The sequence below is a fragment of the Piliocolobus tephrosceles genome, chromosome 7 (genome assembly GCF_002776525.5).
Source record: "Piliocolobus tephrosceles isolate RC106 chromosome 7, ASM277652v3, whole genome shotgun sequence".
NCBI classification, from domain to species: domain Eukaryota; kingdom Metazoa; phylum Chordata; class Mammalia; order Primates; family Cercopithecidae; genus Piliocolobus; species Piliocolobus tephrosceles.
In genome coordinates, this window is record NC_045440.1 from 87,406,110 (window position 1) to 87,431,406 (window position 25,297).

General features: G+C 39.5%; 1 protein-coding gene across 2 annotated transcripts in view; it reads right to left on the reverse strand.

Annotated features, from left to right (window-relative positions):
• Window positions 1–616: 616 nt before the first annotated feature.
• Window positions 617–25,297, reverse strand: part of CNGB3 (cyclic nucleotide gated channel subunit beta 3) — a 155,218-nt gene continuing 130,537 nt past the window's right edge. The window contains exons 15-18 of one of the 2 annotated variants that reach the window (XM_023222921.2): window positions 24,116–24,234; window positions 5,858–6,004; window positions 5,441–5,615; window positions 617–2,805 (exon numbers count right to left, since the gene is read on the reverse strand). In XM_023222921.2, the coding sequence (XP_023078689.2) occupies window positions 2,482–2,805; window positions 5,441–5,615; window positions 5,858–6,004; window positions 24,116–24,234 (765 nt within the window). In that variant the 3' untranslated portion in view covers window positions 617–2,481. The remainder of the gene's footprint in view (window positions 2,806–5,440; window positions 5,616–5,857; window positions 6,005–24,115; window positions 24,235–25,297) is intronic. The other variant, XM_023222922.2, reaches the window with a different exon arrangement.

A 25,297-nucleotide genomic window follows, 5' to 3' on the forward strand; every position in this document is an offset into this window, starting at 1 on the left:
GGACATTAGTCTTCTCCTGCCTCAAGCTGCAAACTTCGCCATTAGCTCTCCTAATTCTCAGTCCTTTGAATTCAGACTAGAGCCACACCACCAGCTCTCTTGGGTCTCCAGCTCACAGACTGCAGATGATGGAACATCTTCACAATTGTGTGAGCCAATTTCTAATAATAAATCATATATATGTAAAATATATAAATAAAAAACATGATAAATATCTCTATGATATATATTAAAATATATAATAAATCACTCTATATATTTATAATATATAATATATTTAAATATATTTATTATAAAGAATTAGCTCATGAAATTATGAAGGAAAAGAAGTCTCATGATCTACCATCTACAAACTGGAGTCCCTGGAAAGCCAGTTGCATAATTTTAGTCTGAGTCTGAAGGCCTCAGAACCAGAAGAACCAGTGGTCTATGTTCCTGTCTGAATCGAATGGCCTGAGATAGATATATATCCCCTATTTTTTTTTTCCCCCCTCTGGAGAACTCTAATACAGCCACTGAGCAGGGAAGTAACATGGTCAAAAGTAGGGTTTTAGAAAGATTTTATTTTCCAATAGCAAAGGGACTGAGAGGGCAGACCAGTGACCAGAGAAGACTATAGGTAAAAAGTGAATGTTTATTTGCATTGAACAGAAAATATGTACTGGGTGTTAGCAATGGGATTGAAAAAGAAGGGATAATTAGAAAGATATAAAAAGAAAAAGAATTTGGTGGCACTATATCAACAATAAAAGAGTTCTTGAATTTTCTAAGATTTTAGTCTGATGGATTGGAAATATATTGATATTATCTAAAACAGGATAGCTTGGGGGGGGAATCACTGCCAGGGGAAGAGCATAAATTGCAATGGTGTTATATTTTAATATCATTTGAATAAATTACAGGGTTTAAGGGGAAAGCATATTGCTCACAAGTTGAGGACTTTTGTTCTTTTCCTATTATCAGACTCTTCAGCCCTATTCTACCTTTTCTTTCTGGGTTTTGAAAACACCCTTTTTGTACACAATCATTCTTTCTGCATACAAACTCCCATTTATCAAATAAATGCTATTTAACAATTTGTCCGTATTCCCTTAAATCCTGAAAAAAATCAACCATTCTTTAGGAAAACTTGTTATATTTTGTGATATTCAAACACTACATTCAAAAATGGTGACTCTATCAAATGATACAGTTTATTATAGTGATTGGTTTGTACATAATTTGTTAAATACATCTATGTTGTAGGCTTTTTGGCTAATATGATTTGTTAAAACCCTCTCAGCAAAGTGCTGTTACAATGACCATCTTTGGGGACTTGGAAATAGCCTCATTACACAGAACTTGATGTTATACACTAATGGCATTTATTAGAATGGAATTCTATATGTATTATTACTTCTGACATCAGCCTGGCCTTTGTAGCCTCCTCACAGCATGCAACTTTGGTAATTATGCTAATGCTAGCTAATTCATGAGGATGACTTCCTAAAGTGCACTCAATTAACTTGGAGATTTTGTAAATAGCTATACATGTAGGTTCCGGAAATTGTGGGGATATGTCAATCTGACATGTGTAGAGTCTGCCTTCCTAACTGCATCACTTTGGTTTACTAAAGCTTAATTTTAAACAGCAAGAAGTTCCAATCTGATATCTTTTCCAGCAAGTGCTTGAGGAAGATTCTGATAAGTGTCACTTTAGCCTGTATCCTCCAGTCCAACTCCCTTGAGGCAGATGAGTTAGGTAGATTGGTGTCTTTTAAGTTGGTTAGAAGAGAAAATATTGAAGTTTATTTCTTTAGCAAAGGGTACAATTTCCAATATGTTCCTGCAATGTGATTTTTGCCAGTTTGCTAATTCTGCCAACCAACGTTGCTCTTCAGGGGACTGTTCCAAAAATTAGACTTCTCATTCAGAAGGCTTCATGATCTCTGCTTCCCTTCAGTCCCAGCTGCTGGGGATTTTTTGATATTACAGTGACTCATCAACCTCATTTGAATGAAGAAAATCTGATTTTTGACCTATTACATTAAAGGCTTATACCCCTTACACGTAAGAGGTGAAATTCATAAACCTAGAACAATTAGCCAGCCTTAAGAGTGCCATACAAGAAATTAAACACAATAAAAATTAAGAGAAAAGGTTAGTGAATCACGTCACAGCCAAGAGCAAGCTAATAAAACTGGGAGGAAGAAACATTATCGGGAAAGAACCAAAGGAAAAGGAAACTTACTACATACAATTAGAAGATATAGCAATTGCATAAAGTTAATGAAAACAGAGAATAGGGATGGCTTTTAATAACCTTCTTATTACCACTGCATGAAATCACACTCTCAGATAAGTCCTAGAAACTAAGCTCGGGATTTGCCTTTCATTTCTCAAGAGTCCCAACAGGTCATTTCCCCTCATTAATTTAAGTTACAATCCTAGGTACAATCTCTTTGGGAACTAGCTATATCACATCTAAAGATAATCAAACATTTATTGCTTAGACTTTTCTTTGACTTCAATAGTAAGAACCTCTTCTCCACCCTCAGCAGAAGGAGCCATGCTGATGATGAGTGATTGACGGGAAGTTTCTCTGGGTAAAACTGTCCTAACTGACTGGGGCTCTTCCTCCACTGCAATAGGACTTGCTATATATTCAGGTCTGTCCAGTGACTTCTCTTCTGGCTCCCTTCCTTTATCTTTATCTTCATTTTCTTTTTGTTTATCTTCATTTTCTTTTCCTTTATCTTCATTTTCTTTTTGTTTATCTTCATTTTCTTTTCCTTCTTCCTTTCCTCCTTCAGAATTTTCTTTTTTCTGGAAAGAGCAATTACAAGTAACTGGTGTTGAAATCATAATTAAAAACACTGGGCCGGGCGCAGTGGCTGAAGCCTGTAATCCCAGCACTTTGGGAGGCCGAGACGGGTGGATCACGAGGTCAGGAGATCGAGACCATCCTGGCTAACATGGTGAAACCCCGTCTCTACTAAAAAAATACAAAAAACTAGCTGGGCGAGGTGGCGGGCACCTGTAGTCCCAGCTACTCGGGAGGCTGAGGTAGGAGAATAGCATGAACCTGGGAGGCAGAGCTTGCAATGAGCTGAGATCCAGCCACTGCACTCCAGCCTGGGTGACAGAGCGAGACTCCGTCTCAAAAAAAAAAAAAACAAAAAAAGCACATTGGATTGGATTTTGATTCGCATGCAATGGCTAAGATCACCACCAAGACAGACTGTCTGAATTATGTGAATCCAGGAATCATGTCTGCTTTGCTTCTGACTATCATTTGACTAAGTTTCTGGTGTGTTAGAGAATGGACCTGTTGCCTTTGACTCATGACGTTAGTCTGAATTGCGTTTTTTTGTCTCTGCTAAGGAATTCTCTTCCTATTGGTCCTTATACTCTCCGAATTATTAGACTCAGTGCTCAGGACTCTGTTTTTGCTTTTTAAATACTTACTTATTCTGTAGAGATAAAAGTTTAAATATTTATTTTTAATAAAAAAATATTAACCACTACCATATAAAAGTACTGTAGAAAGTAGGGTTTCCTCTTGCCTAAGCTCATGGGAGAAACTCAGGGAGAAACTTATCCCTTTCCTAGTACAATCTTTTCCATTTGTCCCACAGGTCCTTGACCTGTCATGTTGGAACCTATTGTTTTTAGCACTAGCTATAGAAATTTCATAGCAAAAGGTACACTATGCTCTTTATTGGTAATGGTTGGTTGGGATCAATTTGAGAAAGGCTTGCCCGAGATATGAATGTGCACAGATAAAGTTGAGATTCTTAACACATTTACTTATATATTTCTTTACTCCCATACATTTTTTAAGCAAATTACTATTTCTATGCCAATACAAATGAAGCATTTGATTTATACTGGATCCCTAATTTTCACCACAGTGTTTTATGTGTGGAAAAGGAAAAGGCAAGTTTTCATCTTTTGTATGTGACTGAGTTTATAATATGTGCTTTACTCATTTTCTGAAAGGTCCACAGCTACCCATTTTCTACAGTTTTAGAGATAACATAATGACTAGGTTCAGAAAACCTGAATCCCTGCTCTGTTTCTCAGTATCTGCCTGAGAATCAAAGAAATACAGAAACCAAAAAAAAAAAAAAAAAGAACATTGAATATTTGTGAAAATGTTAAATGTTGATAAAATAGGTTATTTATTTATATATCCATATGTATGTCTGTATATATACAGTTGATACTTATTATTCATGTAGTTTTGTTCTATAAAGTTTCAACAAACAGCAAGTTAGAAAGTACTGAACCATTGCTCCTGAGGGAAATACAGCATTAGGTTCCTATGAGATATTATGGTTCAAACCATAATATTTTTGTCAACTGGTCAATATATAACTTTGTTTCATGTGTGTTTTTGTTTAGAGATACCCTGTTTAATTTGATCAATTGATTAATTTGAGGTATTATTGATTCATTATATTGAACTCATGGAAGCAGCACTGTAATGCTTGAATGAAGTTTATCTAACACATAATTTCTCTGAAAGGCACATCACAGCACTTTGGCACTTAGAAGCACTAGACAGTATTTCAGGACTATGCTTGGGGGCTATTTTAAACAGCAAATCACACACATGCAAAAAGCACAAAAATGTGGAACCATGGCCCCAAAAGGGTCACTCTTTGTTGTTGTTTGTTTGTTTGTTTGTGTGTGTGTTGAGACAGATTCCTGCTCTGTCGCCAAGACTGGAGTGCAGTGGTGTGATCTCGGCTCACTGCAACCTCTGTCTCCCAGGTTCAAGCGATTCTCTTGCCTCAGCCTCCCAAGTAGCTGGGACTACAGGTGCATGCCACCATGCCCAGCTAATTTTTTGTGTTTTCAGTAGAGACGGGGTTTCACCGTGTTAGCCAGAATGGTCTCGATCTCCTGATCTCGTGATTCGCCTGCCTTGGCCTCCCAAAGTGCTGGGATTACAGGCGTGAGCCACCAAGCCCAGCCAAGGGTCACTCATTTATAGTATGAGAGTTGAAACAAGAAAGTAGAGTGCCTCTTTGTTCAACCTCAGCTGAAAATGTATGCATCAAGCAACTTAATTATTTTGCCACCCTGCACATGTTCTTGTCCACAAATAACCACAAAAGCACCATAAGTATTGGTTTTAAGTTACTAATAAATTATAGTAAGTAGATTCACCAACATAGAATCTGCAAATAATCTATGAATAATGAGGGTATACTCTTTATAAATACATGTATATTAAGGCTGTTTGTAAACATCCTGTGAGGGTTAAATGTGATGATATGTGGGAATTCAGCAGTTTAAATAATAATGTGCTATATATAAAGCAGGAATTATTAGTATTATATTAGTCCAAATCATCCCATTGCCTGAAATGGAATTAGAGTAGGCGTTTGTGTGGATATACTTAGACTGGAGCCTTCTCCATGACAGCCCTCCATTCACTCCACCTTATTACCTGAGCTGCTTGTTCTCGCTTCAATTTGAGCAGTCCTGCAAGACTTGCTTTTCCTGTGCCTCCTAGGAGAGTTTTAAACAGTTTGGGTGTCTCTTCTTTTGGTGGGAAGAGGAAGGCAAGATCTTTTCTTGGAGGGGTTGCTTCTGCGGTCTTAGCCTTCTGCTTTAAAAGCACTCTGAGGATAGGAGAGAAAAGCTATTTTAGGTAACTCTGTGAGAGTTCTGGCAAAATTTACCAGAAAAACAGCAATTTATCCTAACCTGTGTAGTTTCAATGAGTACCTACATTAATAGTTGTTTATTAAGCCTATCTCACTGTGATCAAGTTTATCACAATCGTAATACGGTTCTCCCTATCTCAGAGTTTACAAAGTAAAACCAACTCCATTCATCTGTAATGGGGTTTTAAAGGATGTACCTGGCTTTCTTCATGAGGATCCTTTCAGAATCTGGGTAATGCACTAGAATTTCTTGGAGGGTCTTTTTGTCTAGCGTTAAAAGATTGGCAAACCCATGGGCCACCACATTGGCAGTTCGACGGTTTCCTCCTCCTGCTGCTAGAAGGCTGTAAGAGAGAAAAGTGAGCTTTGCCACCAGTTTCACTTTTCCTCCACTGAAATCTCTTTTAAAAAATAGCAACTATTGTAAGTATTTATACTGCTTCAGAAATCATTCCCTAGAAGTGAGGGTCCAGGTGACTGTGCGGAGAGTATCAGGATGTGGCAATATAAATGGCTCAGTTTTCAACATATTTTTTCTCTAACTCTCACCTCTAAGTCCCACAAATCAAGGACTTGTGGCTGTCAGTATCCTGTCAGATCCTTCATCCCAGATTCCAGAAATGCAGAATCCTTTTTGACTGGGTATCCCTCATTTGCTCCTTCAGATACACTTTTCACCTCTCCCCAGGCTCCTTTGTTTCCCAGGAAGCTGACCTCTGTAGGCTTGCCCTCTGACTTCATTTGAGCTCAGCCATTGGAAAAGACTAATAGGAACTCAGAAAGCAGGAAGAGAGTGGGTTCAGAGCATTTATCTCCGCTGTTATTTTCCTGCCGAACCTTAGGTTAGCAGTGGCTGCAGTTCTCTACCAAAATCTACAGCTCCTGACACGTGGATGTTTTCTAGAAGTGCCATTCCCGTCACTCTTGATGAGTTCTGGTAACTATACTCTCTTCTTTTCCTGTTCAGGCCTCACTGTAGTAACAGTTCATTTACTGCTGCTAAATTTGAGATGCACTGCCACCTTTTGTTGGTGTAGTAGTCCATTTTCACTCTGCTATAATGACACTACCTGAGACTGGGTAATTTATAAACAAAGGATGTTTAATTAAGTCAATTCTGCATCACTGGGGAGGCCTCAGGAAACTTATGGTAATGGTGGAAGGCCAAGGGGAAGTAAGGCACATCTTACATGGCAGTAGGAGAGAGAGAGAGAGCAAGGAAGTGCCACACTTTAAAACCATCAACTCTCCTGGGAACTCATTCATTATCATGAGAATAGCATGGGGAAACTGCCTTCATGATCCAGTCACCTCCCATCAGGTCCTTCCCTCAACACGTGGGGGTAACAATTTGAGATGAGATTTGGGTGGGGACACAGAGCCAAACCATGTCATTTAGGTGCGCTTAGACTTTTCCTCACTTCTGTCAGTAATCCCTTTATTAAAGTTTACTCAATTGCCTCACTTGAGTGTGTCTGTTTCCCACCTGGGCTCTGGCTCATATAGCTCTCAACATCAAATGTGAAAGCCAGCCCTTCATGATGCCCTGGTCACCTGAGGTGAATCCAATCTCATCTCCTGCTGTACTCCAAAATCATCCTGTTTCTCAATGTCATAAGCTGCTCTGTAATAGAGTCATTCACATACATCTCCCCACCTGGAATGCCAGGGAATTGTGGGCTTTATGTCTTGGAAGGATAGAGAAGAGCATTTTGCATTTGAGAAATAAGCAACAAAGAGTGGGGGAATAAATGAACACAGAAATGAATAAGATAAGTGGATGAAAAGTCTATCATTACCAATGATCTGAGAAAGAAGGGTTGGTCTGTAAAAACCAACAAGAAAAACCACATTTCAAATGTGTAAAAAAGACACCATATGTTCTGCATTAAGAGCATAACACAATAGACTGAACCCCTTGGAGTTAATCTGTTAGAAGTTGGGAAAGAAGGATCACATTAACAAAAACAGTCTCTACAGGTGGAGAAGACAGAGAAAACACTCTGACCTTTGGAAGCAATGAGATATGAGAAGCTGCATGGGCCCTGTTCCTGAAGATTTATGTTATACAGTATGAACAACTTCTGTTGTTGCAGAAAAGGGGCATTCCAGTTGGCTGTTAATTGTTAAAAAAAACTAATGTAGGGTTTTAGCTCTGACAGGTTAAGAGCCTGGAAGTCATTACTCCTGTCCTTACAACAAGAAAAAGCTGCAAAATTGAAAAATTAACGAGTTTTCTTAGATCCGTCAGAGAACTAAAGTCACGGGGCAAACTACCATCCCCAAATTGGGAGAGAGAGGTGAATCCATAAAACTGCAGCCATATCTGCTTACTGCAACAGAAACCTCTGGAGTAGGAACTGGTAAGAATGCTTAAACGTTAATTTTAATAAATTGTTGGAGGCTGAATGTGGACTAGCATGAGAGTGAGAAACTCTTGGGGGCCAGGGTTATAAAGTCACTCACACTTTGGTGGGATTTACCACCAGGAACCTCATCAGGTTCTTAGGGTGGAGAGCCAACGAAGATCCCCTCTTGGCTCTGGCAGGCGTAGGGGAAGATGAATCATCCTGAAATATGCCCAGAGCATATTTGTTCTCCATACCGCAGGCCTACTATTTAGAGAAAAATACTTTACCAGAGCTTTGTGCCACGTGAGGAAAGAACATTTCTCCCAATGCAGCCCCTTTAAGCCTTCCTGTCTTATCTAAGGGAGATGGAAAGCTAAGAAACTTAGCTTTGCTGTGAATGTCACAGCATTGGGACATACAAAAAACTGAAAATCACAGAATTATAAATTGTTTCTCCTTCTCCATGCCTTACCCCCACACCAAGTATCCTATATAATACTAATGAATTACAGCTCAAATAGCGGCAAGATGCAAAACCTCTCTGAGAAGCCTCTCTTAACCTGCCCTAAGCCCAGTCAACAGTGGAGACAAAGACAGAGAACTAGAAGGAATTTGAAGCCTCTGGCACCAATAGCTACACCAAATGTTAAACACAGCCTGATTCCTAGCCAAATTCCTATAAAATGTCACACTAGAGACCTGTTTACCTCGGTCCATATTATTTGTTACATAATTTTTAGCTTTGAACCACAAAAAACAAAAAAATTATAAGGAATGCTAAAAGGGAGGAAAAAACAGTCCCAAGAAACAAACATCAGAAATAGATTGAAATATGACACAGATATTGAAGTTATTAGACAGGAAATGTTTTAAAACTATGCTTAATATGTAATCCCAGCACTTTGGGAGGCTGAGATGTGTGGATCACTTGAGCTCAGAGTTCAAGACCAGCCTGGGTTACATGCTCAAACCCCATCTCCACTAAAAACATAAAAACTTAGCCGGGCATAGTGGCATGCCTTGTGGTCCCAGCTACTTGTGAGGCTGAGGAGGGAGCATTGCTTGAGCTCAGGTGGTGAAGGTTGCAGTGAGCCAAGATCGCACCACTGCACTCCAGCCTGGGCAACAGAGTGAGACTCTATCTCAAAAAAAAAAAAATGGCCTAGAACTTTTCAAAATTAATGTCAGATACAAAACCATAGATCCAGGAAGTTAGGAGAACATTAAGCAAGATAAATACCAAAAGAAACAAAACAAATGAAAAACCCCCAACTTCTGGGCATATCATATTCCAACTGCAAAAAACCAAAGGCAAAACCTCGAAAGAATCCAGAGGGAGGAAGTACCTAAGATAGAGAAACAAGGATAAGAGTTGTAGCAGATTTTTAAATTAGAAGTCACACAAGAAAGACAGTGGAATACGGTATTTAATGTGTTGCAAGAAAAACTACCAACTAGAATTCCATATTTAGGGAAATGACCCTTCAAAAGTAAAGGAGAAACAAAATCATTGTCAGAAAAACAAAAACGGAGGGAATCAATTGCCAGCGGCCTCGCCCTGCAAAAAATGTTTAGAGTTCTTCAGGGAGAAGGAAAATGACATAGATCAGAAACTCAGGTCTACACAAAGAAAGGAAGGACATTTAAAAAGGCATAAATGAAAGTAAAATATTTTGTCATTCTTTTTCTTTTTTTTTTTTTTTTTTTTTTGAGACAGAGTTTCGCTGTTGTCACCAAGGCTGGAGTGCAATGGTACAATCTTGACTCACTGCAACCTCTGCCTCCTGGGTTCAAGTGATTCTCCTGCTTCAGTCTCTTGAGTAGCTGGGATTACAGGTGTCCACCACCACGCCTGGCTAATTTTTGTATTTTTAGTAGAGATGGGGTTTCACCATGTTGGCCAGGCTGGTCTCAAACTCTTGACCTCAGGTGATGTGCCCGCCTCACCTTCCCAAAGTTCTGGGACTACAGGCATGAGCCACCATGCTCAGCAATTTTTCTCATTCTTAATTGTTCTAAAAGACAACTGTTTAATAAAGTGGTAATGTGTTTGGTAATTATAACCTATGGATAAGTGAAATGAATGACAGCAATGTCATAAGGGCTGAGAGGGAAGAACTGGAAACATTCTGTCGTAAGGCACCACATGTGAAGTGGCATAGTGTTATACGAAGGTAGGTTCAGATACATTTAAAATGCATATTGAAAACTGTAGAGTAACCATTAAACTTTAAAAAACAAGTATAATTATTATGATAAGAAAGAAAAAAGAAATGAAATCATATAAAATGCCCAAAGCGAGAGAAGGAAGGAAAAAAGTGGGAGGAAACTGGTGTAAGGCCACTCATGGCTTCAAACTTGGCCACTTACCTGCACTTAGCATTAATGACAGGGTCCAGGGCTCTCCAAGCCACTTAAGAGTGGACTTAGCCCTGGAAAGGTGACTCATGCATGTAATCTCAGCACTTTGGGAGGTTGAGGCGGGCAGATTGCTGGAGCCCAGGAGTTCAAGACCAGGCTGGGCAACATGGCAATATCCCATCTCTACAAAAAACACAAAAATTAGCTTAGCTGGGTGTTGTGGCACACGCCTGTAGTCTCAGCTACTTGGGAGACTGAGGTAGAAGGATCACTTGAGCCTGGGAGGTCGAGGCTGCAGCAAGCACCATGGTCACACCAATACACTCCAGACTGGGTGACAGAGTGAGACCTTGTCTCAAAAAAAAAAAAAAAAAAAAAAATGGAATTCCTCCTCTAAGGCAGAAAGAATATATTTGGAATCTTTAAACATGTGCTCAATGATTTCACATTTCAAAGTTTTCCCTTTGTGGAAAATCACTAACTTTAGTCTTTTCCTAAGGCACTCTTAAGCTCCGCCTTTGTCAGAGAAGACAAGGGAAATAAATTTTACCCCATCTGTCTATGTATGTACATATCATTCTGTCTGTCATCTGCTGTCACAACCATATCTTCACTCTTGCATCTAGTCAGCTTTCTTCTGTCTCCCTTCTTCCCTTTCTATGAAATTGATGTTAATATTTGAAGGACAATGATTGGATGAGTCTATTTCATTCACATTCCCGTTGTCATGGATACAGGGTAATCCAGTAGTTATGCAAGGTTGGATGGGATTGGGGAGGTTAATTTGAACCTGAGAATATCTGTATATGTATGTTAGACTATGAGAACAGAACGGAAATAACATATTTAAATGTCAGGTTATTTTGAGATTTCTCAAGTTTTAATTAAACTTGCCTACAGGTTACACGTTTGGAGTGCTTGATGAGTTTTTAAACGGAAGAAATAGTCTGTCTGCCAGATGGATTTTGCCCAAACTCTTTCAGCAACGTTTAAAATAGCATCTTTTTTTTTTTTTTTTTCATCTTGTCCACAAAATGCTTCTCCAGCATTCCAGCCATGGAAAGTTTCACTCATTAAATAGCCTAAATATTCCCAGCCCCACATAGAGTTTCTGAAAGAGCCCATGCTGGAGGACAAAGAGTTGAGTTTGCTATTGTATCCCTAGGTAAAAATAGAGTGAGCAGAGCAATGGACCAGGAAACAAAGAAATGGTTCTAATCCTAGAGCCACCTCTATTTGCTATGACCTTAGACAATAACTCAAAGACTTTTTTGATTTTCACTCTAATCATGTAAGTATTTATTAATACTTACAGTGAAGTAGGGAAAAAGGAGAATTATTAAAGCATGGTATGGTTTTGTGGAAAGAATACATGCTTTGGAACTAGATAATCCTACCATCTATTGTGTTTCTGAATAAACTACTAATCTCTCCTGTAGGAAGCAAGGCCATATTTAGTACCTACTATAGATATCTGATTATCTTTAAGAAGAAATAGTACTAGTGTGCCAAAGTTGGGTACTAGTGTGCCAAAGTTGAGTGAATGAACAAAAAGCAGGTGTGAGAATGTCATGGAGAAATATACTCAGGGACTATGTAAGATAACTTGTATATGCAAAACTCAGTAATGTGAGGAACAAGTATACACACGCATACACACATCATACACACATACATTTTCACATACATACATAAATAGCATATATAACAGACATACATTTGTGTGTACGTGTGTATATATATTTATATATATTTTTTCAGACAGAGCTAGAATATTAAGATAGTCCCTGGTCAGTCATCCATTCCAAGCTTTGTCCAGGGCTGCCACATGTAGGATTACAAATTGTGTGTTACATACAAAATGTAATGTGATTGGAGCCCTCTGGAGTTGTGCAGTGTACAACCTGCACAGCTCTTTTTAGTAGAGCTACTGTATCCAGAAAGTACTCACAAGGAAAAGTAGAATACAAAAGAGCATAAATTGGATGTAGGAGCAAAAGAAAAACAAGAATGGGGACATAAAATGGAATTCATAAAAAAATGAACACTTTGGCACAGCGGGGCTTCAAATTTAGGTGTAATCATTCTGTACCATAAATATGGATCCAGTGTTGGTTTAAAGACAGGCAGAAATATCTCCTGAAGGGCTTAGTAAAGGGGCCATTCTGCAAAGTGGTAGAAAACTTCATATTCTTGCAATAGACACAACAATAAGCTTGCTAGGAGCATTTGTAATAGAGCCCCCAGTAAAGGCTATGAATCACTTTCAAGTAAAGTTGAGTAAGAGTAAGTTTATGGATGGAAGGAGATAAGTCAGTAAAATGCATTCCAGATACCCAGCTCTTTCTTTGTTACTCAGACGTGATCAATGGCATACATTTAGAATATTCAGAGAAACAATCTGTTTTAAACATTGTCTTTCTCAGCAAGGCTTTGATAAGTACTTTTTTGGATATATCCAAGATTGTATGGATGATTGTGCTTTGAAGGTCAATCATGCAAGGGAAGATAAAGAATTCACTGTATAAATTGAAAAGAAAAGGAAAAAGATAAATTAGGAGTACATAGAAATAGCATACTCTATAATAGGCTAGATACTCTGCCAACTTCTGGGGCTATAAAGATGACTAACACCTGCCCTCAAGCTGTTTGTAATCTAGGCGTGGGGTAAGTGTGTGTACAGATAGTCAATTAGCAAATATTATTACTACTAAGAATATTGTAACAGTAACATTAATAGATAATATTATTGAGTGCTTACTATGAGTGAGATATTTTCCCAAGTTCCTTTTATGTTTTAATACATATAATACTTTTCAATCTTATGAGGTGGTCATGTATTAGTGTTTCTCCATTCTGAGTGATGAAGAAATGAAGTCTCAGTTGAGTAACTTGCCTGGAGATACACAGCTCATAAGTTGTGGCATATGGATGCAGACCTAGTCAGGCAGCCTTCTTAAGCAGATGCAATTTAGAATGATTAATGCTTTAATAATTGTAAGAAATGAAAATGTTTCCTAAAATAAAGAAGGTTCTGGTCTAAATACATTTTCTCATGTAGAATTATTTCCACCTATATATATATAAAACTAACTCTACATGCTATCAATGGAAAGAACATCACATTCAAGGCTGAGTAAGGGATTAAAACTCCAAATATTTGTTCTCATTAAGCAAATTTGCAACTGGGTTTTATTTGGGAAACATGAGGTTAGATAACCTGTGTAGACTTTTTCTGAGCTATCCTTTTATCTTTGTCAACATTATTAGGAAACACTTTATTCCTTGACAACTTTAAAACTTGACTAAAAATAAATTCTAGCAAAACTTTTGTGACTGAGCAAATATCAGAGGATGTTCTAAGGCCACTTCTGCCTGGGCTTTTTGCTCTTTGCAGATACTTTGATATTCATAAAACTACTGAATGGCAAACACATGTTAGCCTAGATTTTTTTCTGTAAAACATTTTGAGGAATGTCTGCATACATAGATTTTTAACAAAATTAAGAGTTTAGATATTACAGATATAAAATGTTTAGCCCCTTCTCCCCCTAGCAGGTCTTGATTTCAGAATTGAATTGGTCTTACGGAAGTGGATGAGCGATGAAGAATCTGGGTACAACTTCTAAGGAAGGAAAGAGGAGAAAAAGGATAATGTGGATCCTTTATTCCATGCTCTGTTTATCTTCCTTCAAGTGCGGGGAAGAATACTTAGCTATGGTACTTTGGCTGGAAAATACTGCATCAAATAAGCATATCCTAATACAGTAGCCTAACTAAATATTTCTTTGGAGTAAAAACTGGGTAACTATGTCAAATATTTGTACAAAGTGTATAGTTTTAAATTTTTTTTTTTAAGTAAATCCCTTTATTTTCTTATGTAATGACCATATCACTTTGGTGAGGTAGGTTTTTTTGTTTGATTGTTTTGTTTTGTTTTCTCTCTCTCCTTCAAGGTCTTTATTGCCACTAGGCACAAGTGGCCATGAGAGGTGGTGGCTATAAGGGATGAGTGGGGTTCCCCACTGAGGTAGACCCTGAAGGTGGCTGTGTATGCCCATGGCCAGACCTTGCTAGGCATGCTGAGGGCCAGGCCTGTGGTCCAGCAGTGGTGGGGGTGGCAGGAGGGGTCACCAGCACAGGATGCCAGGGCAGTACTTATCAATGAGCCCCTGGTAGTAGGGCCACAGCTTGTCCATGTCTGGCAGGTCAGGGCAGTTGGTCAAATTGAACTCCTGCACCCAGGGCAGGTCCTGCTTGCTGCACCATTGCCAGTAGTCACCGCCTGTGTGCGAGGGGCAGAAGGAGTGGAATCGGATCTTGTAGGAAGCCTCCACTGGGAGCGAGAACTTGTTGAACATCATCAACCGGTATGTCATGCGCGTCCGCGTGGAGAGACCACCAAACAGGCTTTGTGTGAGCAACATGGCTGTTTATTTCACCTGGGTGCAGGCGGGCTGAGTCTGAAAAGAGAGTCAGCAAAGGGAGATAAGGGTGGGGCCGTTTTATAGGATTTGGGTAGGTAAAGGAAAATTACAGTCAAAGGTGGGTTGTTCTCTGGCGGGCAGTATTGGGAGTCCCCCTCACTGGGGGAGCTTTTTGAGCCAGGATGAGCCAGGAAAAGGAATTTCACAAGATAATATCATCGCCTAAGGCAAGGACCGGTCATTTTCACTTCTTTTGTGGTGGAATGTCATCAGTTAAGGTGAGGCAGGGCATTTGCACTTCTTTTGTGATTCTTCAGTTACTTCAGGCCATCTGGGCATATACGTGCAAGTCACAGGGGATGCGATGGCTTGGCTTGGGGTCAGAGGCCTGACACGGTACAAGTACTCATTATGGCCCTAGGACATGAGGACCCTGCCGAGCCCACAGTGGGGCTAATACACACCCAGTTTTGTGCTGTATCGAGGATCCTGGAGGTCGGGATTGTCCTGGAAAGCGGAGTTACAAAACCACGGAGGCCTGGGGACGGAGGCCCCCCAAACACGGCCAGGACCTTCCCTAGGTCATAGAAGCCCAACAAGCTGGAATCAGTCCTTGCCTGGGTGAGCTTCTGGATGCCCTCCGCCATCTGGAAGGCTTGGAACGAGTTGGGGAAGTCTACACCTGGGTCCGATTCATCCACCAATTCATGCAGCAGGTCCACGGCCTCCATGACCTTAATTTTCTTGTAGGAAAAGCCCCCAAACCAGGTGTGCTTGCTCCTGACGAAATCCACTATCTGGTACATGTACATGAGCTTGTAGGTGGTAAAGACATGGTCCGGGAGGGGACCCAACACGCAGTTCTGGAAGCCGGCCTTGTCTTTGACAGCCTCTGGGTCCACTTCAGGTAGGTAGACCAGGGAAGGGTCTGGGTCCACTGTCACCTTCACCCTGAGAGGGATCCAAAGCGCAGGGCGGCAAGTGTGCACCTGCTGAGAGATGTCTGCAGGCCCAGCCTCCCACTTGCCCCTGGTTTTAGACAGCTTTTTTGTTTGTTTGTTTGTTTGTTTGTTTGTTTGTTTGTTTGTTTGTTTTGAGATGGAATCTCGTTCTGTCGCCAGTCTAGAGTGCAGTGGCACCATCTCAGCTCACTGCAACCTCGGACTCCCTGGTTTAAGGGATTCTCCTGCCTCAGCCTCCAGAGTAGCTGGGATTACCGGCACATGCCACCATACCCAGCTACTTTTTGTACTTTTTTTTTTTTTTTTTTTTAGTAGAGACAGGGTTTCACCATGTTGGCCAGGATGGTCTCAGTTTCCTGACCTCATGATTTGCCCACTTCAGCCTCCCAAAGTGCTGGGATTACAGGCATGAGCCACCGCACCCGGCCAGTGAGGTGGGTTCTTAACCTATACTTACAGACATGGGAACTGAGGTCCAGAATCAGTTAAGTGAATTGTTCAAGAACAAATACTTAAGAATTTCATCACTGAAATTAAAATCTAAGACAAGACCTGACTTCAAGTCAAGAGGTCTTTTCTTTAACCGTAACTAGTGATGCCAACAAAGTTATTGCTGTTGTTTTAATGATACTGATTTGCCCACAGACATTAGGAAAAATAAGGGAGGAACCCAAGCAGGCTGGTGTGATAAGACATGTCAAAGTATGATTCTCAGAATCTTTACTTCCTCTCTGCTATTCCAAATGGTGGCAAAAACCTTGATTTAGCACTGGATAAAGTTACTTTAGGAGGAATCCTGAAGATATTTCAATGAATATTTAAGCAATGACACTGATTGTGTATTTGTTCAGCGGGATATTGTGGGACTTAGATGAGGTATGCTTTTTATGCTAAGCAAAAAGGTGCAATACAAAGAGACTATATTCAAAAGGATGTAGTGAAAATGTAAATTGTATTCTTAACACAGGTAGTGCTCACAGGTTTGAGATAGGAAAAAAATGAAAATGAAGTTTTCTCTTTCAGTATTAATCAAGTCTTATCTCTGCTCATACTTTTAATCTCATATTGCATCGACCATTTCTGCCTTTTAGGAAAGGAAAAAAAAGGAATAACTGAGTTATTCTGATGAAGAGTAAGAATGTGGAATTAAAATAGTCCAAAGACCTAAAAGTCTCCTCTGGTACCCCCGTTTTAATGAGTATTCAGCAGAAATAGACAATAATGGTTTAAAGGTTAAAAGGATTTTTAGATGATTTGTCAAAATTTTGGCCATTTCACATTGATGTAAAGTAAATATCAAAAAGAAATTCTCAGATAGGTGATTTGACTAATGTAATAGGTGAAAAGACAGAATTTAAATGTTTTGAATGAAAACCAGATATCTAAAACATACAAGAATATATCAATGCCTGAATTCTACTCAATAACTTGTTATATATGATGAAAAAATGATGGTGAACAATGAAAGAAATGCAGAAGGTGAATGATCACATTTATGAAAATAAATAGGCCCATAGGAAATTAATTCATTTAGCAAATATATATGGAGGAACTATTATTTCCAGGCACTATTTAAAGAACTTCAAATTAAAATAACCTATTAAAATGCAACAGCAATGGGGATAATAAAGTCACATCAGTAATACTGAAGAACAATAGCTATACATTGTGCTTTGTAATGCAAATTGGTTCAATTTTTCTGGAAAATAATCTGCCCATATATTGTAAGAGTTATAGAAATGCTTCTACCTTTTGGCCTACTTATTCCTATTTTTGGGAATTAAACCTCAAATAAATAAAAGAAAACAAAGTAATTTTACAAAGATAAATATAGCAGTGTTATTCTTATAATGAAAACTGACAAAAAGGGCCCAAGGCTGAATACGCATATTCATGACAAAAATGAATGTGCATTTGTACATTCACAAAGATAGAAAGATTCACTTATTTATTCAATAACTATTTATTAGGCACTTATGTGGACCAGCCACTGCCCTAAGGGCTGGGGATAGAGTATAGAACAAACCACACATGGTGTCTACCAGGATCCCTGGGGGCCTGAGTAAACTGTCTTCATGCAAACTATAAAAATGTGGCTTTTCATGCACATGTATGTTTATTGTGGCTCTATTCACAACAGCAAAGACTTGGAACCAACCCAAATGTCCATCAATAATACACTGGATAAAGAAAATGTGGCACATATACACCATGGAATACTATGCAGCCATGAAAAAGGATGAGTTCATGTCCTTTGCAGGGACATGGATGAAGCTGGAAACCATCATTCTCAGCAAATTATCACAAGGAGAGAAAACCAAACACTGCATGTTCTCACTCATAAGTGGGAGTTGAACAATGAGAACACATGGACACGGAGAGGGGAACATCACATACTGGGGCCTGTCAGGGGGTGGGAATCTGGGGGAGGGATAGCATTAGGAGAAATACCTAATGTAAATGAGTTGATGGGTGCAACAAACCAAAATGGCACATGAATACCTATGTAACAAACCTGCATGTTGTGCACACGTACCCCAGAACGTAAAGTATAATAAAAAACAATGTGGGTTTTCTGAGCATGTGCAGTCCTGTGCTTGGCTAGAAGAATGCCTCCTTTCACAAAGTGAAAGGTAACTGTGCATGAGAGGGAGCACAACAGCCAGGGCTCATGGCTCAGAAGTGGAGTGCGAACCAGGTTCCTGCCCTCCCAGTCCCTCAGTGGACATTCTGGTGCAGAGAACATTTGGCACAGCCATAGGTGGTAGTTCTGGTGCTTGCAATTTAGGAAAGAAGAAAAACATTGAAGAAATAAATGCACGAATGCATGTATAGTTACAAAGATAAGTGCTCCAAAAGAAAGGAACATCATTGGATGAAAGTGTATGGCAAGGAGACCTGGGAGGCCCCTATAGTGGGGAACCCAGGAAGGCCTGAAAGAAGCTGAGATCTCGGTAAAAGGGTGGGGAAAGCATCCAGGTAGAGGTAATAGAATGTGCAAAAAACTTCCTGTGACTGGATAGAGTGTGGTGCATTCAAGGAATGGGAAGACAATGGGTGTTTGGATTAAAGAGAGTAAGGACAGCTAGGCGCAGTGGCTTGTACCTGAAATCCCAGCACTTTGGGAGGCTGAGGCAGGTGGATCACCTGAGGTCAGGAGTTCAAGACTAGCCTGGCCAACATGATGAAACCCTGTCTCTACAAAAATACAAAAATTAGCCACGCATGATGGCAAGACCTTTAATCCCAGTTACTTGGGAGACTGAGGTTGGAGAATTGCTTGAATACGGGAAGTAGAGGTTGCAGTGAGTTGAGATGTGCCACTGCCCCAGCCTGGGTGACAGAGTGAGACTGCATCTCAAATAAATAAAATAAAATGAAATAAAATAAAATAAAGAGAGCAAGGCAAGTCAGGTGCAACCTGAAATAGAGAGGTAGGCAGGGGCTAGACTCTACAGGATCTCATAGATAAGGAAAATCACTTTGTTCTTATTCCTAAAGATGGCATGAAAACATTGAATGGTTTTAAGTGGGAGGGCAGTGACATGATCAGATCTGTGTTTCCAAAAGATCCCTCTGGCTGCAGAGTGGAGACTGATTATGGAGGATATGGTTATTGGATTTGAGTGACTTGAAGTAAGCCACTGCAGTTGTCCAGTGAGAGATGGATGAACTGAAGTAGTGGCAGTGGAGAATGTAAGATACAAATGATTTGAGACTTTCTTATATGGTATTGACAGGTGTTGGAGGTGGAGTGGCCATGTAGGGTGAAGTGGAGTGTCAAGCATGTTTTTGTTTATCCCCAGTAAAATTTTGAAAGTGAACAATTTAAATAATTTGGTATTGGATTCATTTCCTAGGGCTGCTATAACAAATTATCACAAAACAAGTGTCCTACAACCACAAAAAATTTATTATCTCACAGTTCTGGAGGCCAGAAGTCCAAAATCAAAATATCAGCAGGGCTGTATTTCCTCTAAAGACCCCAGTAAAAATCTTTTCTTGCCTCTTCCAGCTTGTAGTGTTGCCAGGCATTTCTTGGCTATGGCTGCATTGCTCCAGTTTCTGCCCTCAGTCTTCACATGGCCTTCTCCTCTTATGTCTTTTATAGAGACACTTATAAAAAGTGTCCTTAGGAAAAAGAACCCTCTTTGTCATTGAACTTGGGGCCCTTCAAGATAATTCAGGATGAACTCATCTTGAGATCCTTAACTTAATTACATCTGCAAAGACCCTGACCCTTTTTTTCAAGTTGGGTCACGTACACAAGTTCCTAGGATTAGGATGTCGACTTATCTTTGTGGGAGACGACATTCAATCCACTACAGGCATCATGTCAATTATCCTTTACATACCCCTCAGTAGGGGTTTCTAGGACTGACCTGTGTGCACACAACATTTGAGGACCACTGAAGGTTCAGCTTTTGGTTCCCAAATAACCTCTAGTAATTGCCAGATCCAAAGGATGCACTGGTCCTTGTGAAAATTTTGTCTCCCACAGCATCCTGTACACACTCTCTTCCTGGGACACAATCCATACATTTAATCACCGGGTACTGAATTCTCCTCTAAAGCCCTTGAGGACAGCGATTGTTTCTTGTTCTCCTTTGTACCCTCATGACTGACACTGTGCCTGGCAAAGAAGGAATACATGGCCTTCTTTGAGTCACTGTCACACTATGCCATCAGGGGACCCAAATGTAATTTCTTTTGTTTCCATCAAATCACAGTTAAATAACTAATTAAAAATTGCTGAAGAGCTGCTGCAAATTATTTTTGAATGGAGGTAGGATATAAGTAAAAATCACCACTTAGTATATAGTGTTTATGTAGCTGCTGGTGATCTGAAGATAAATTCTAGTTTTTTGGGTTTTTTTTGCGACAGAGTCTCGCCCTGTTGCCCAGGCTGGAGTGCAGTGGCATGACCTTGGTTCACTGCAAGCTCTGCCTCCTGGGTTCATGCTATTCTCCTGCCTCAGCCTCCCGAGTAGCTGGGACTACAGGCACCTGCCACCACGACTGGCTAATTTTTTTTTTTTTTTTTTTGTATTTTTAGTAGAGATGGGGTTTCACAGTGTTAGCCAGGACGGTCTCGATCTCCTGGCCTCATGATCCGCCCACCTCGGCATCCCAAAGGGCTGGGATTACAGGTGTGAGCCACCGTACCCGGCCTCTAGTTCTTATATTTCAGTAGCTCAGTCTGTTGGAGAGACCTGTCTGAACAAATTAATTATAAATCAGTAGTAATTACTGTAATAAAGGCATGAATGAAATGCTATGGAAGCATAGAATAAAGAGCAACTAGTTGTTTTAGGCGTTAAAGATAGCTTCAAAAAGGTGGCATTTGAAGGACGAATGAGAAATTTCCTGGGGGAGGGTATTCTGAAGAGAGATGAAACCAATAGAAAATCCTATTGAAATAATAATGGCAACACAAGAAATAAAAACTCAGATGTGTTTTAAGAAAAATGTCATTTTAACAGAAACAATGCAGACAGGAAGTGGTTAAATACATTCAGGGAATAAGACTTGGGACTAAATGCACGTATAAGGAAAATGATGGAGTCGAAACCACCACAAGGCCATCCCTCAGCAGACCCTGGGTCTCTCTTTTAGAAATGGGGTATCTGCACTCTTCAGATGCTAATTGGAAATGTGGTCTGGGTTTTCTCTGTGACAGGCTGTAAATCTATATTTTAGTCAGGGTTTTGCTCTTTTGGATTAATATATAATGTCCTTGAAAGCCCTTAATTTTTTTCTTTATTTTTTTTCCTGAGGAAAATGAACTGTTTTAAAGGCTACATGATAGTGCTGGATTTAGCTCACTTTAACAAAGGTCACAGCATTTTTGAGTAGTAAACACTATTACTAGATCTTTCCAGTATCTGGATGTTTGGCAGGCATGCCTCCAGCTCTGGAATAAATGACTAGAGCTTCAGGGGTGTATGACAGCTGTGGGCCTGTGAAGCCTGTGGGTATCTGGAAAGAGGCAGATGCATCCTGTTTTCCCATAACCACAGCCAAAAAGAGAACCAAGGCAAAAAGCTCCCTTTTACTTGAATCAACCAAACTACTGAGCAGGTTTAAAGCTTGTCTATTCTACTGGCTTCAATTTGGCCTTAGAAACCAAATGGGTAATAGGAGATTTATTTGAGAAGCTGCTGTTAGGAATCTAGGATTACTTTCAGTTGCAAGTCAGCTACACCTGGAATCAATTCCTAGGGTAGTTCTTCCTGTGATGATAATATCAGCAATTAACATACTTGTATTTATAAGGCTTATTCTTCAGGGAGTACTCAACCCGTGGGAAAGGTCAGCTAATTAATTTCTGCAGTGTTTCAGATTAAACTGTTGCATGTTTTATGACCTTGAAGATTCAAGTGATTATTAAGTCACAAAATATTAAATCACTTTTGCAAGGACTCCCAGGAAGGAAATGATAGAAAACAGGCAAAGAACTCAGGTCTTGTACATTCTGAGAAGTGTTTCCACCACTGCCCAGGAGCAAGATCCTCAGAGGATCACCTTAACAATAATCAGTCATTAAACAAGGAGAAAAAATTAAAGAGAGGAGCCACATTTCCAACAGAGAAATGACATGCTTCAACATTCCAAAGAAACCCTAACGATGCTCCTATGAAGTCATCTAAAATTGTCCATATTTCTGGAACACGAAGATAACTTCTTAGCAGCTATGAAGTTAGAGATTGGAAATTTCTTCTGTGATGTGGTATAAAGATCACTGGACCCCGATACATGGAGACCCAGGTTTGAATGTTGTCCCTGTAATTCATTAGCTATGGTGTCCTGGGCAAGATATAGTACTTGGCATCTTGGGATAGATGAAATAAATATATTATGAAAATATGAAATATTTATTATGAAATAAATATATTAATAACTGCCTGACAGGGTACTCTTCTTTTCATCGTATAAGCCAGTATTCCAGTTCCAGACACCACCATCTTGTACTTGCGCCACCGCAGTTGACTTCTAATTGGTCTCTATTCATTCTCGCTCCTCTACTGTATCTTTTCCACATAGCTGTTGAAGTCGTCTTTTAAAATAAGAATTCAGAGTGTGTCATTCTTTTGCCTAAAACCCTCTACTGGCATTCATTCATATTTAGAAAAAAACATAAATTCCTATCGTGGCCTAAAAGACCATGTGTTATCTGGGCCTTGCTCACCTATTTGGCCTCATCTCCCCAGTGTTCTTATTCACTGTACTCCAGCCATATTCACCTTTCTGCCCCTTGACCAGACAAACTTGCTTTACCTCTAGGCCTTCAGTAATCAGAGAGGCTCTTCCCCCAATTCTGAATGGCTGATCCTTTACTCTTTCAAATCTCAGCTCAAATATTATTTCCCTAGAGAGGTCATTCCTGACCACTGCATCTAAGTAGTGTCCTGTTATGTTCTAACCATTTTTTCCTTCATAGCAGTTATTAAAATGTGAATTCATCTTGTCTAGCTAATTATTTATTATCAGTTTTCCCTGACTGTACTGTAAGCTCTCTCAGGGGCCATATCTTGTCTAATAGTTTTTATATAGTTTATTCCTAGAGTTAAGAGCAATACCTGACAATCTAGCATGTACGAGGCACTCAACGAATATTTTTTGGTTGAATAAATGTGATAATGCATATAGAAGTGTTTAGCCCACAAAATGCTTAAATTTGCTGTCTATATTTTTCCTCTTGGGGACTTTCTTTTTCTAGGATAAACTTTTCTGGGCCAATAAGAAACAATGGTAAAAATAGGTAATATTTATTGAGCTCTTAATAGATGCCAGGCAATGTTCTAAGTGCTTTTAATGAATTAACTCATTTACCAACACTTTAAGGTACGTTCTATTATTATCCTAATTATTAAGGTAAGGAAACTGAGGAACAGCGGGGACAAGTAACAGAGGAAAAAAGCCAGTAGTGGTGAAACTGGAGTTTAAACTCAGGAAATTTGGTCCCACAGCTATGATCACATCACTAGCCTACTCAAGATCCCCTTGTTAGCAAGGCATTCAAGTCTTCCAACAATCTGGTAACAATGAACCCTCCAAACCTCTTCTCTCATTAACTAATTCATTTGCACATCCATTCAACATATACTGGGACCTGCTTTATGCCAGGCACTGCTCTAGGTCCTGGACTAAAGAGCTGAATGACCCAGTTCTTTTCCTCAGGTCTTTTTGGTGAAGAGATGAATAGAAATATGAAAATCCTTATTTTACCAATGCTATCAGCACAATCAAACCTTTTATAAATCTGAGCAGGAACTTTACTTATTTTACTATCTAAAACTTTTCTTTTATGACAGATGATGGGCTTCAATGTTTATGAAGTATCTTTCAGATACCTGATTTCTCCAAACACTGACCCAGCTTTCAGAGTAACCAGAACTTTAGTACCATCAGGGCCTCCGAGAACTTGGACTTCTCCATGTTTGATGATATACATTTCTTTGCCAATTTCTCCCTACATTTTAAATACAAAGAGGAAATGGTAGTTATTTTATTCTTGACAATTATGCTGTAAATTAAGAAATATAAACTCTTTTAGAGGAGTAAATATAAATGAAGGAAGCAAAGAACATTAGTATGAAAGTAATTATCTTAAGACCTAAAGTATTTACAGACATTGGTTAGACATATGTGAAAGGAAATGATTAGGAAGATGATACTTCTCAACATGTGAGTACTGTTTGCCTCCCTTGGATACATGAAGGTATTTCAGTTAGCACATTGCTTTAGGAAGGACACTGGGTAGAAGAAGTAATTGATTTTAAGCATGGTCAAGCCTTGCTTTGATGACCACCACTATGCTTGGAAGAAGTTGCTTGGTCTAGCCAAAGAGCATAGACTGCAGTCTTTCAAGGGTCAATTCTATTCTTCTACCCATGTCATTGAGGTCTGATTTGGGGAATTGGGGCATAGGAGATCTTTGAGTTATTATTAGTATTCCATGCTGAGATAAAGTATTAATGCAGCAGGTTGTTTTACTCAGTTCTTGCCTATCTTTGGGGACCCTTGGGACCAGGGCAATGATATTTGTTCAAGCCCTAAGAATTAAACTCCTGGAATGTTCACATAGCCACTGGTTAATGGTGTTATTCTATATTCCTGAGCCAGTGTAGCAGGATGTACCAGGCTGTCAACACTATTTAATATAATCACAAAGATTGATGATGTGTACATCCTACATATTTTGAAGTCTGAATCATGTCTGGTCATGCAGCTATATGCCCCATTTAAGAACATTGGACCCAAGGCTAACATGAGCTTCCCTGGGTGGAGATATTTTGCTCGTGTTTCTGTGGTCCACTGGAGAGAAAAATGCATCCATGTGCCCCTCATAGAAATAGGACCTAGTAAACCTGTAAATCAGACACAGGTCTGATTTCTCTCGTGTTTGCCCGTGTATGTCTTTTTTCTTGCTATTCCTGCATTTTATTCTTTGCTATAATAAATCTCAAGCCATAAATATAACTTTATGGTGAATTGTATGAGTTCTTACAAGTAAATCACCAAATTAGTGGGTG